The 13,760-nt window shown below is 40.0% G+C and overlaps 1 protein-coding gene across 13 annotated transcripts in view; it reads left to right on the top strand.

Annotated features, from left to right (window-relative positions):
• Positions 1–11,966, top strand: part of Cdc27 (cell division cycle 27) — a 47,549-nt gene extending 35,583 nt beyond the window's left edge. For 9 of the 13 annotated variants that reach the window (XM_087573243.1, XM_087573242.1, XM_087573241.1 and 6 more), the window contains 5 exons: positions 953–1,070; positions 4,128–4,256; positions 6,293–6,367; positions 7,454–7,610; positions 8,883–11,747. In XM_087573243.1, coding sequence (XP_087429369.1) covers positions 953–1,070; positions 4,128–4,256; positions 6,293–6,367; positions 7,454–7,610; positions 8,883–8,965 — 562 coding nt within the window. In that variant the 3' untranslated portion in view covers positions 8,966–11,747. 13 annotated transcript variants of the gene reach the window in all.
• The last annotated feature ends 1,794 nt before the right edge of the window (positions 11,967–13,760 follow it).

Raw genomic sequence — 13,760 nt, 5'->3', positions numbered from 1 at the left:
CTTTGTTTTTTTAATTTTATGAACCATTAACCCAATAGAAACTAAACATCGCTGGTCAGTGAGTAGATTGTTGCATTCACCCAGGTAGAAAAAAAAGCCAGGTGATGGTGGCACATACCTTTAGTCTCAGCCCTGAGGAGGCAGAGGCAGGCCAGGCAAATCTCTGAGTTTGAGACCGGCCTGATCTACAGAAGGAGTTACAGGACAGCCAGGGCTACACAGAGAAAACCCTGTCTTAAAAAACAAAACAAAAAATGTTCAGGAAGAAGAGTTTTTCTAACCTGCAATCGCCACCCCATTTTTTTCTTTTGTTTAAACCACCCTATATGGTGTTTTATTTAATATGTAAATTATATTGCTATATAAACCATTGGTCTGCCTATAATAAAGCATGGTGTAGAGAGAGAAGGAAATTCAGCTGAACCAGAACCAGAGCCATGGTGGGACACGCAGGGACTTCCCAGCTGTTTGGGAGGACACTAGAAGATTTCTTGAGCCAGGAATTCAAGGCCAGTTTAGGCGCATTAAAAACAAAAACCTTTAGTCTGGGCAGTGGTGGTGCACACCTTTAGTGCCAGCACTGGGGAGCCAGAGGCAGACACATCTCTGTGAGGCAGGACAGCCAGGGCTACACAGAGAAACTCTGTCTAAAACAAAAAGAAAAAAAATGTAGCAAAGTGTTTGCTACATGCGTAATCACTCTACAGGAATCGGCTGTTCGTCTACATTAGAGTGGTAGTTTAAAGATGTGGCTTCTCCTCTATTATCATAAAAATGTGTCTTCCGAAACATTTCAATGATTTTTATTATGACCAATATATTTCGTCTCCCCATAAGACATTATTTTTTCCCATTTTGTATTGAAATGCCAAATACCCTGTCTTATTAGTAGATGAACTAAACTAACAGTTAAAACTTGTGTCCTTAAAATCATACTTTCTTACCATTTCAGGTATGGTTTAGGGATGATTTATTACAAGCAAGAGAAATTCAGCCTCGCAGAAATGCATTTCCAGAAAGCACTTGATATCAACCCTCAGAGTTCAGTTTTACTTTGCCACATTGGAGTAGTAAGTAACCTTGTAAACAGTGCTGTAACCTCCCTATTAAGAGTTCAGGCAACCCAGTGAACTAGACTGTTGGGGGGAGGGGGACAATGGGGGAGGGTGGGGAGGGGAACACCGATAAGAAAGGGGAGAGGGGAGGGGGATGTTTGCCCGGAAACTGGGAAAGGGAATAACACTCGAAATGTATATAAGAAATACTCAAGTTAATAATAAAAAATAAAAAATAAAAAGGAGACCCTTAAAAAAAAAAAAAAAAGAATTTACTTCTCTGACAACTTTGGAGCTGGTATAATCACAGCCCAAAAAAGGAGGAGGAATAAAGAAGGCAAGGCATTTCTGCTTTGGAACTTGTTCTCATTAACCATGAGTCGGCAAGTAATTTTAGACAATCAGTAAATTTCCAGGAAAAAAAAAAAAGAGTTCAGGCAACTTAATGGTTACTGTGAAAAAGTGAACTATTCTGTCAATGGAACGGTGTCTCAGTGTTTACCTCGTGGGGCTGAGGCTGTGACTCAGGAGTCATAGATTTAGTCCTCAACATAAAATTGAGCCTCCTCACTTAATAATTTTCACACTTGGAAGGTAGAAACAGGTGAATTACTAGTTGAAGGTCATTCTCCTCTCAATAAACAAAGCAAGTTTAAGGCCAGCTTGGGGCTATTGTGAAACCGGTCTCCAGATCCAGAGAGGAGGAGTTGGGGAGTCCCTGTGTGTTTGCATACTCTTTGTTTTTTGTTTTGTTTTTTGAGGGGGGGTGTCCCAAATGATGTTTTGTTTCATTGCTTAAGACTTGCTTTATTTTTAATTATGTGTGTGGATGTGTTTACTTGACTACAGATGCCCAGAGAAGGCAAAGGCATCAGATCTGAAGCTGGAGTTCTAGGCAGTTGTGGGCCACCTGATGTGGGCACTGGGAACCACACAAGCTGCATCTAGACAAAAGCACTGACCATCTCTCCAGTGACCCATTTTGTTTCTTTTTTTTTTTTTTTTTTTTTTTTTTTTTGGTTCTTTTTTTTGGAGCTGGGGACCAAACCCAGGGCCTTGCGCTTCCTAGGTAAGCGCTCTACCACTGAGCTAAATCCCCAGCCCCCCCCCCCCTTTTTTTTTTTCTTTTCTTTTTTTTTTCTTTTTTTCGGAGCTGGGGACGAACCCAGGGCCTTGCGCTTCCTAGGCAAGCGCTCTACCACTGTGCTAAATCCCCAACCCCTCATTTTGTTTCTTTTGAGACAGTTTTATGTAGCCCAGGCTGTAAGGTATAATTGAGTGACACAGGATTCATGAACAAGTTCTTTGAACACAGGTTAATATTTAGAGGGTTATAATGATCCTTTAGAGATGTGTTAACTGCATAAATGATAAATGCTTTTCCTGTGAAGGGTAAAACCCAAGTTTTACTCACTTTAGACTTCGTAGTAGTTATCTGCTGTGAAGATCAAGTCATGGGGCTGAAGAAGTGACCGAGTGGTTAAGCAGAGGACCCAAGCTTGGTTCCCAGCATCCACTTCGGGCAGCTCACAACATCTGTAATTCCAGCTCCAGAGGATCTGAGGCTCCTGGCCACCATAGGCACCTGCACTCATGTGTATATGTGCGCGAGCGCGCACACACACACACACACACACACATATGCGTAATTCAAAATCAATCTTTTTAAAAATATTGAGTCATGAGTATCGTCATAGGCTCCCAATGGTAGATTAGAAGTCTGAGTACCTAGGTTTTAATCCTATAAGAAATTATTTAGCATCTCTGGAGTTCAGAATGCTTTTTTAAAAGTTATTTCTATTGGGGAGGATCAGGAGACAGTCACCTTACATGTATAAATGGGCTCTGGGACTTGCACTAAGATTAAGCTCTTTACCAACAGATCTATCTTTCTGGCCCTCAGCGCTGTCTTTGAAACGGAACACTTGCTGGACTCAGACTGACAGTCTGTTAGTCACTCTTAGTCTTAGTTCTTTTCCTCTTGCTGTGATAAAACATCAAGACCAAGGCAGCTTACAGAGTGTTTAATCTGGCTTACCTTTTCAGGGGGTTAAAGGTCAGGATGGTGGAGCAAAGCAACGAGAGAAACTAGGGACAGTGGTCTTTTAAAACCTCTAAGCCTGCACTCAGTGACACCCCCTCCAATAAAACCAGGTCTAGCGATGCATTCCAAACAGTCCCACCTACTAGTGACCAAATATTCAAACATGAAGCATGTGTTCTAAACAACACATGTGTTGTGAATTACTTAGCACACTTAAACCCCCGTGGACAATCCAGGTAGATCACACAGCCTCATCTCTGAAAGTTTCATCTTCATAACTCAGATATAGAATTGTAAGCTTTTAAGTTAGGATAGATGAGTGTTTTATCTAATTGACAGTTATGATGGACTGGATGGATGTTAATTATATATCATAGTTTATAATTGACATAATTGTTATGATTATGCTCGATTTATATCTAAGAAGAGTTTTTTGGTTTTTGTTTTTTCAATTTGGACAGAAAGGGTGAGATGTTGGAGATCGGTTCTAAGGCTTTGTCTTATTTCAGCTCCCAAAAACCTAGGCTTCCAGACCTGAGGGCCCTGCCCACAGCAGGCCCCAATTGATAATAAAAAACAATCCCATATAGCCAATGGCTGGGCAGAAAGGCAGCGGCAGAACTTTTAGATTGTGCAGGCAAGGGGCCAGGAGAGAGAGGGGAAGAGAGACAGGGTAAAAGAACGATGAAACTTAAAGGTCCCTGGAGGCCACTTCCTCATTTGGGTCTGGAGTAGTAGCAGAGACGAAATACAGATTTTAAAAGATATTAACTCAGGATTACCAGAGAGGGGTGTTTGCTAGCTTTTGGGGAATTCAGAAGTGCCTAGCTATTGAGCTAGTCAAGGCATATCAAAATTAACATATGTGTGTGTGTCTGTCTGTCTGTCTTTCACCCTCTGGAGGGTGGCTAGAAAAGCAACCTGCTGGGAGCCAAAGCAGTTTAACTAATTCTCCACTACAGTTTTGAGTTATATTATTTGCTTATCATTTTTTCATTAATATCAAGATGGATCTTTATTTCTTACAGGTTCAGCATGCACTTAAGAAGTCTGAGAAGGCTTTGGATACCCTAAACAAAGCCATTGTTATAGATCCCAAGAACCCTCTATGCAAATTTCACAGAGCCTCAGTTTTATTTGCAAATGAAAAATACAAGGTGAGATTTATATCAGTTTATTCCAGTATTATGTCTCTTTTTAAAAAAAAAACAAAAAACTTTAAGGCCAACCTGGCCTACATAGTGAGTTCCTGGAGAGCCAGGGCTAGAGAGATCTTATCTCAAAAAACAAAAATAAAAAGCTACATGTTATTAATGTGGTGATTTATTTATTTATTTATTTATTTATTTATTTATTTTGGTTTTGTTTTCTTGGAAACTGTTTCCTCTGTTTTTAAAGGCTGGGGTTGGGGTAGGGTGTGGTTTCATTTTATTTCACGAAATACTCCCTATGAAGTGAGTTATAATTCTAGTGCCAGGGAGGCTCAGACAGGAAGAGTCCCACTAAGTCCACTGTGGCCAATACATTCTAAGCTACAGAGTGATTGATATTCTGTCCCAAAAAACAAACAAAGTAGCAGTCCCCCAGGAAGGATGGTGCTGGAAATTCAGAAATGTGTGTGGACTCCACATCTAGAAGGGCTGCTCTTTTATGCACACAGAATTGTCTTGAAAGACTTGAAGCATCCTCTTGGGACTAAAGTAAATGAAGTGACAGTGAGAGACTGCATGCTCGCTGTCACTGGGGGGATGCACAAGGCCCTCGGTGCAAGCCACCACTTCCATGAGATAAAAGGGAAGACAAGATATTTACTGAGTGCCTGCTGTCTGTCAGGTACTAGGAAAATAGTGGTAAGTAATGCAGTCCTATTTCCTGCCTTGAAGAATTTTAATGCCCCTTAAAGTGTTGCCAAGAGATACAAAGAAATATGACAAAAAGACATGAAGTGACATGAGGTTTTTGATTTTATTTGATCATAAATGATGAACATACAATATTTGAATATTCATTTCCTGTTTGAATAAATTTAAGTTCTAACTAAATACAAAGGAGTGAAAGCTAAGCTGGATATGTTAGCACGCACCTAATCCCAGGGCAGGGGAGAGGAAAGCCAGAGGATCACAAACTCAGGACTAGGCTAGATCAAATGAAACCTAGTCTTTGAAGAGAAGTCGGAAAACAGAATGAGGGAGGGGCGGTCAGGTGGTCACCTCCCTATCCTGCACAGCGTCCTGGCTGGGCTTAGTGCCCAACATCACATAAGTCTTGTGTAGTTTATACCTGCAATCTTGGCACTGGGGAAGTAAAAGTAAAACAAAAGAGAATCAAGAAATTTCCGTTGGTACTAAATGTTACAACCAAGGGACAGGGATTAAAAACCCCTTTGGGAATGTAGAATAGGATGATATTCTTCCCGTTATACACTTTACTTTCAACAATACCCATGTATCCCAAGCTGGCTAGGAACTCATAAAGCCAAAATGACTTTGAACTTCTCTGCCTTCCAAGTGCTAACTTTACTGAGGCCACCATGCCTCATGTGTGTGGTGTTAGGATCAAACCCAGGGCTTCTTGTATGCTATGTAAGCACCCTACAAGCTGAGCCACTATCCTAGTCTTATTCATATGTTTCTTTGTACTGAAGTTTTATATAAATAAATTTGCTTATGTTATTTGAATTCCTTAACTTCCTCATTTTTCTCACCACCTCATCTTAGATCCCTGCTTCACGCTGTGTCTTAGGGCTTGTCATCTTTTTAAAATGCATCACTGCTAAAAGTTGAATATGCCTCATAAGCTTACTTTTCTATTAACAGTTACTATTTTTATTAATAGTTCAGAACATACTTCTTGTTGTTCAGAGATAACTTTTTTTGATTTCTTTTTTTTTTTTCAAATGCATGTATCACTTTCTTCAGACACCAGAAGAGGGCATCGGATCCTGTTTAAAATGGTTGTGAGCCACCATGTGGTTGCTGAGAATTGAACTCAGGACCTCTGGAAGAGCAGTCAGTGCTCTTAACCACTGAGGCCATCTCTTTCCTCCCCCAACATTGATTTTTTTTAAAAAAAAAACTGTATATTTAATGTTTGTTCTTAACTATTTGTGTCTATGTGTGGTCCCTGACTGCACTTGTCTAGTAAGAATTCTGTAAGATTTTGCCCCTCTAAGTTTTCTCTTTGTTTTTTTCAGTCTGCTTTACAAGAACTTGAAGAACTAAAACAGATTGTCCCCAAAGAATCCCTCGTTTACTTCTTAATAGGAAAGGTAAAATTGGGGCCTCTGGGTGTTAGTCTACAACTTTGTAACAAATAGTAAATTTTCTTTTTCTTTCCTTTTTTTAAATATTTGTTTCTATTGCCAGACAGCAGTGGTGCATGCCTTTAATCCTAGTACTAAGGAGCCAGAAGCAGGTCCGTCTCTGAGTTCCAGGATAGCCCAGTCTACAAAGCAAGTTCCAGGACTGCCAAGGCTACACAGAGAAAGGTTCCAAGAACTAAACTTAGATCTTCTAGAAGAACAACAAGCAGTTTTACCTGTTGAACTGTCTCTCCAACCTCAACAACTATTATATTTTGAAAAATACTATATGTATTGTGTATACAATACTTGCTCTGTAGTATTCTGTAGACTGTTCTGGAACTCAGAGACCCACCTGCCTCGCCTCTGTTTGTCTGTTTGTTTTGATAGGATTAAAGGCATCTACTTAGCAAATTTAACTACATTCCTGGACTAAGAGCCCTGGAAAAAATGTATTTAGCAGTAGCAATTTAAAAGATGATGTTCTAGCTGGGCATGGTGGTGTGTGCTAAGGCAAATCTACTAATAAGCTGCACAGTGTCACTGTGTAGCTCAGGCTATCCTAGCTCAAGGCCAACCTGGACTGTATAGTCATGGGCATCTTGTCTTAAAAGACCAAATGTGGAGCTAAGGGCAGTCTGGAATGCCTGTGTTTTCAGCTGTCCTGGATATGGATCCAAGCTTTGTGTCTGTACCTGTAATCTCAGGACTGTCGCAGCAGGAACTTCTCAGCTCAGTTCTGAGCTAGGCAGTGAGACGCTGTGCCGTCCATTAGTAGATCACGCACCTGAAGTGCATAAGGCTGGGTAAATAAAAGTTACGCAACCAGCTTCTGTAGTCCGTCCTTCCCACTGTCGGTGTTCTAGTTGGTGAGATTTATCAGAAACTCCTACCTGAAAAGTAGCACCTGCTTATATAGAGAACACTTAAATGTGAAGTCATATGTTGGATAAAAACATCCTCCCACCTGAATGGACTCGGAGTTCAAAGATCAGAAGCCTAATTTATGTTTTAAGATTTACAGTTGAAGCATTGAGTGCACCTGTTTTTTAGGTTTACAAGAAGTTGGGTCAAACTCATCTCGCCTTGATGAATTTCTCTTGGGCTATGGATTTAGATCCTAAAGGAGCCAATAATCAGATTAAAGAGGCAATTGACAAGCGCTACCTTCCAGATGATGAGGAGCCAATAACCCAGGAGGAGCAGATCAGTGAGTGTCCCACTAGGATCTGTAGCATTCAGAAAGCGACTGTGTGTGTGCAGAACCTGTGCGGTGCTTTGGCTCTTTCCAAACCGGCATTTTCTTTACAGAAAATGAAATTACTTCTAAATGTAATTGCAGAAAATATAACTATTTCTAAATCTGGTGTGCTGTGTGACTTTGAACCTCAGCTCTGTAGTAGCTGTTTATATTCTGTTTCATCCTGGACAAATTAAAAAATCTGTATGTATACTTATTGATTATGCATATTAATACTAAGGGAATTGGAAATTTTCTGAGGTAAATTCTGATTAGCTTTTGTGAACATCTTTAAATATTTTATTTATTTATTATATATTATGATTACACTGTCGCTATCTTCAGACACACCAGAAGAGGGCATCAGACTCGTTTCAGATGGTTGTGAGCCACCATGTGGTTGCTGGGATTTGAACTCAGGACCTTGGGAAGAGCAGTCGGTGCTCTTAACCACTGAGCCATCTCTCCAGCCCTTTTGTGAACATCTTATAAGTAAAATTTACAGTCTCAGTACTGCTCTTTTAAGCTGAAGGTTATATTCCACATTTCTTTATACTGTCAGGGACTTCTACAAAGTTAAGTCAGTGGTTAGGAGTTAGCAGAAATGTTAGCCCTTGTTTGATGCTGTTGTTATTATATCTGTTTTTATGTCTCCGCTATTTCTAGCTCCTAGAGTTCATGGGGAAAAAAGGCAGGTTGCTAAAAATGTTGTGTAGTTAGTAAAGTTGGGCAGAGTATGGACAAGGCCTGGCCTTATCCCTGCGCTTTATAAACCACATGTGGTGCTGCTTGTGCCCGTAACCCTAGCATGGGAGGTGACTGCAGGGAGGAGCATCAGAAGTGGAGCAGTCACCTTGGTTACATTGTAAGTTCAAGTTCAGCTTGGGCTCCTGAGATGCTGTCCCCAAAGAACTACTGTCATTACCTTACAAAATTAAATAGCAAGTTAACATCCAGGCTGCTGGAAATAGCGCTGGAGAGCAGAGGCAGCTCTGAGTCCAGGAGGACAGCGGTCTACATAGTGAGTTCCAGGACAGCTACATGTGAAGACCCCATTCTGAAAAACCGGAGAGACAGGGAGGGACAGACGGAGGGAGAGAGAATACTTAAAATGCATTTTTAAGGTAATATTTGGAATTTTCTGGTCTGTGGGGGTCTCTGAATATAATGCAATTTTCCTTATTTTTGTGAACCAAGGAGTCGTATTTGTCCTATACTTATGTTCTTGTTCCGTTTGTACAGTGGGAACAGATGAATCCCAGGAGAGCAGCATGACAGATGCAGATGACACTCAACTTCATGCAGCGGAAAGTGATGAATTTTAACTTGTGGAAGTCAGACTCTGACTGTGGCTAGTGCTGACATGTTTCTGTCCCTCCATACACTTGAGTCTCAACTCTTGAGCCGCTATTGCCGTCGTTTGTCACCTAGACCATGAGTGCCGCTTTCATTGGACCCTGACTGCACAGAATGGAAGGCAGTGCAATCCTTAGCTGCTAACAAGACTGGCTCTTTTACCAGTGTGAATGACAATTTGGGGGAGGGGTGAGGAACTTTTCTTTTTTTCTTTAATCTCCTCAGTTGGAAATCTATCATGGAAGGAAGAGTTATGTTTTATCTTGAAGGAACCGTTAGATATGGGAATGGTGATGAACCAGAATTTCTTGGTCATTTTTCCAAAATTGTTTTTTATTTGGTTCTATTCCTGATAAACAGAGTGACTGACCTTCATTTCTAGGTTCTTCAAGAATGGTGTTAGCAAGTGCCAGATGGAACAATAAAAGACGTTGCCTGTAACAGAGTAAAGTTCATTGCCAAGGAAATAGCTTACCTTAAGCAAATGCAGTGGGCCTGTTTGGACTCATATGTAGGAGTCAAATATCCCTCCATACAGTGTACACTTTAATGTCTAACCAAGAATTTTAATTTATTATCTTGCTTCAAAGTGTTGATCATTGCTGTCTTGGTATTGGAAACTTTAAAATTGGTCTTGACAATACTGGCTTTACTCTTTGAGCTCGGTGGGATTGCCTTCAACACTCAAGAGACGGTAGAGTTGTTCCCGGATGAAAAGCCAAGCAGGCCCTTAATAACCACTGTGTTTACCAGAAGAATCAGTATGAGAACACTAAAGAGAGACCTTCGAGATCATGGTGAAGAAGCCTTAATACAGTTGGAGCTGTACCTAACCGTGAGTCTGCCTCTTTCCCAGGAGTGCAAGAACGTGTGGTGCCCTCTGTGGAGGTCAGGGCCGTTCTTTTCAGCTCTCTGCTTCGTATTGTCAGTGTGAGTCACCACAACTTGTAATGAGCGTCATTAATTGGGTTTAAAAATACTGAAAATTTTTAGCCTAGGGAAAAGTTTCTTATGAAAGAGACATTCTCTTCTGAGATCATCATAATATGGGTTTGTGTGTTTGGGAACTGGCCACAATTTTAAAGATCTAATTATGCATATAAAATGGGAATTATTGGAATTTCACAGGAACAGATTTAAACAGTCTTAAATTGTGTATCTCCTTTATTGTAATGTATTGAAAATTTTAGAGAAACTTTAGTTAACATTTTATTAAGTGCCAATGTCAGAATATAACAAATTATAGTTTCTTATGAGTGACAGGCCTACAGTTATTATTTTGGAATATTTGATGAAGGAAAAGCTTACCCACTGGTTACTTGTATATGTAAGTCAAACTGTGAAGATAAGGTGGATTACAAAAGCTGTGGAAAGAATGTTTTAGCCTGTAGACTCAGTCCTTTCCTGTCAGTTACTTAATCTCCTCATGCAGATGTGAATTAGATGCCACTATAAAGTCCAAGTCTTGGGTTAGGGATTAGATGCCAGGGGAACATTTCCTGCCTAAATCTATGTATGTGTGCCGTTCAAAAAAAAATAATTTATGTGGAAAAGGAAAGTTGGGAATAAATGACTATCATAAAAAATTCCCATAGGCTAGCACTTCAATTCCATTTTATTGTTCATTAGTTATGTAAAGCTTAATTTTCATTTCTTTTATTTTTTTAATCAGCGAATCATAAGACAGCTATATACATATATATTACATCATCAGATCTAGAGTTTCATAGAAGGCTTTACCCTGAGTTCTGTTGCATACCTAGAGAAAGCCAAGCTCAGAGCAGAATTGTCAGAGTGTAATTATCTTCTTTTAGTAGGAATTTATGTCCTGTGCCAGAGGAACTTTCTGGTGCTGATTTCAAGACAAAGGAAGGGGTCATTGTAGTTGTGGCTGTGGCTGGCTGAAAGGCAGGTACACAGACACTTGGCCTGCTGGCACTTTCCTCACTCCTGCTTCTGACAGCATTTACATAAGGAAGCCTTATTTCCACATAGTGACTGTTTCTTGGGTTTCTTTTTCTTTGTGTCTTTGCTCTTTTTTTTTTTTTTAATTTCTTTTTCACAGAATAGGGATCAACTAAACAAACACATTTTGGTAAGCAAATTGTTTCAAATTTCAGACCTTGCTTTGAAGGAAATTAAGAATACTAAAGACTTCACCGTCTTTTTCACACCTATACATAAGTATATGGATACAAATACACACAGTCACACAGAAGTATATTAGAGCATTGGATTTCATTTTCCTCATGGAAATGGTTATTACTATACCAGGATGTATATTTTTTTCAGGAGAACAGATGGTACTCAGAATAAGGAAAGGTGGGTCTCTTAACTTTTCCTGTATTTCATTACTTACATTTTTTATTTTATCCAAGAACTGCAAGTAACATTTGAACCATGCTGCTGTTGTACCTTAAAAACTCAGTGATAACCAGTGTTTAGTCGATTAAAAGCACTCTTTTCGAAGAAAACAGTTTTAAAGTCTCTGATTAGCCAGAGTACAGTTTGGGTCTTCACTGAGAAAAATGATGGCCCATTTTCTTTGGGAAACCCTGGGAAATGCAAGTGTGGGTGTGCCATGTGTGTTCTATTTGCATTGAAACAATGTACCTTTGTGTCGTCTTTTTGCTTTTCCTGACTTATTTCAGAAATTGTATAGTCTTTGGGGGGGGAAAAAGTCTTTTCTGTTAATATATTTACAGTTCATTAAAGGATATGGAAAATCCAAATAAATTACTTTTGAAAGCAGTTTATAATCAAGGTGTTAAAGCTATGTAAAAGCTGTGTCATCTGCATTTTTATAGTGAGTCACAGCAGCATAGTAATGAAAGATCACATTTTATGTTCTACAGGAGCCTAGGACAATGTTTCTCTAATTTTTACTTACACTTTTTAATATATATATATTAAAATTCATACCCTTTTTAGTATTATTTGGAATTTCAAAATAAATATTATGACAAAAAACAATGGTAATTTTTAGAAGATATTATTTTGAAACTGCAGAACCTTTCTTAGCAGCTGCAACTTTGCAGGTCAACTAGTTAACAGCTCACTCTTCAATGATGTCATTTCTGAAGTTCCCTCAGGACACAGCCCCTTGTGTTACAATTTAACATCTGAAACTAGGCATGGTGGCTCAAAGGCAGTCTGCGATCCAGAGTAAGACTTTGTCTCAAACTTGAGGAGAGGGTAGATATTGGGGGATGGTTTGCTTGGTAAAGTTGGAGCTGAGCTTAGATCCGCATCACCATGTAAAAAGCTGGGAAGCAAGGATGGGAGGATTCTTGAAGATACCTGGCCATCCTGTCAGTCTGGCTAATTCAACGAGCTCCAGTTTCAGAGATTCTGCCTCAGAAAAGGAGCTAAGGACTTGAAGATATATTCTGGTGTTGACTTCTAGTTTCCACAATCATGTACATATTTCCATATGCACGCACACACACACACAAAGAGAAAGAAGATGATAGATAGATTAGATAGATAAATAGATGATAGATGGATGGATGGATGGATGGATGGATGGATGGATGGATGGATGGATGGATAGGTGGATACATACGTAGGAGCTCTGCACTCAGGGACTAGAGGCAATCTGACGACTATATTTTTTTTTTAACCCTATGTTAGTCCTCAGTAACCACACAGATAAACCAAGATTTATTTAGAATTGCACCTCAATAGCTGAGCAGTTCAGTAATCTGCTTTCTAATCTGTCTGCCTCCCAGCCTCATCCTATGGCACTTGTATGTTATTACTGATCTGGCTCTTTGGGCTTCAGGAGTGTTTCAGTGACATCTCTCTGGACCCCTTCATGGCCCCAAATCCTCATCCTCCTTGCTATCTGAATCTCCCCCACTCTCTCCTTCCTCTGGCTGGTGGACGTCCTGCCCTACTCTCTATTCTGCCCAACCTTTGGGTGATGAGCATTTATTAACAAGGCAGAGAATAAAGAATAAGATTTGTTTACACAGACTCGAGACAGGAGATTCTTGGTATAAGGATTGTGATACTGTGTCAGATTGATACAATATGAGGGCAGAGAGAAATCAGCATTTGAATAGCAAGAGTAAACTTTACACTTTGCACAAAAACATTATTCCTACACCTGTCTGTAAACATACATGAAAACTAAGATCTGGAAAAAGTAAAATACACAAAATTTGGTTTTACAATAGTTTGCAGACCTTTTATTTATTCAGGTTTTCTCGGAGAAAGGGAAACGGAAGGATGTTTTAGGACTTTGAGAAGAGCAACACAGAAAGCAGATGAAGCATTAACTAAGCCAATCCAAGGGCGTGACTTCCCTGGGACATGTCACTTCTTGTCATCTATTGACATCTAACCATGGTGTGGTGAAGAACAGGATAAAAGAATCAAGTATTTCCTTGAAAGCAGGTTTCACCATGTCGTCCCAACAGCCTAAAACTAATTGTGCAGGGCATAATGGTGAGTGCCATTTAGCCCAGCACTGTGGAGAGACAGGTAAGGTCTGTGAGTTCAAGGCCATCCTGGGCTACATACATAGACTGTCTCAAAAGAGTGTGTGTGTGTGTGTGTGTGTGTGTGTGTGTGTGTGTGTGTGTGTGTGGTGTTTGTGCCGAGATGAATTCATGTGCCCTCAGAAGCAGGAGGTTGTTGGGTACCCTGGACCTCCAGTTCCAGGCAGTTGTGAGTGCTCTGATATGGGTTCTGGGAACCAAATCCAGGTTCATGCACCAGAGTAGCTGGGTGCTGGGACTACAGGTGCTTACACTGTGT

This window comes from Rattus norvegicus, chromosome 10, assembly GCF_021556685.1.
Source record: "Rattus norvegicus strain SHRSP/BbbUtx chromosome 10, alternate assembly SHRSP_T2T, whole genome shotgun sequence".
Lineage (NCBI taxonomy): Eukaryota > Metazoa > Chordata > Mammalia > Rodentia > Muridae > Rattus > Rattus norvegicus.
Note: the sequence above shows the minus strand (reverse complement) of the source record. Positions and strands in the feature narration are given on the sequence as shown.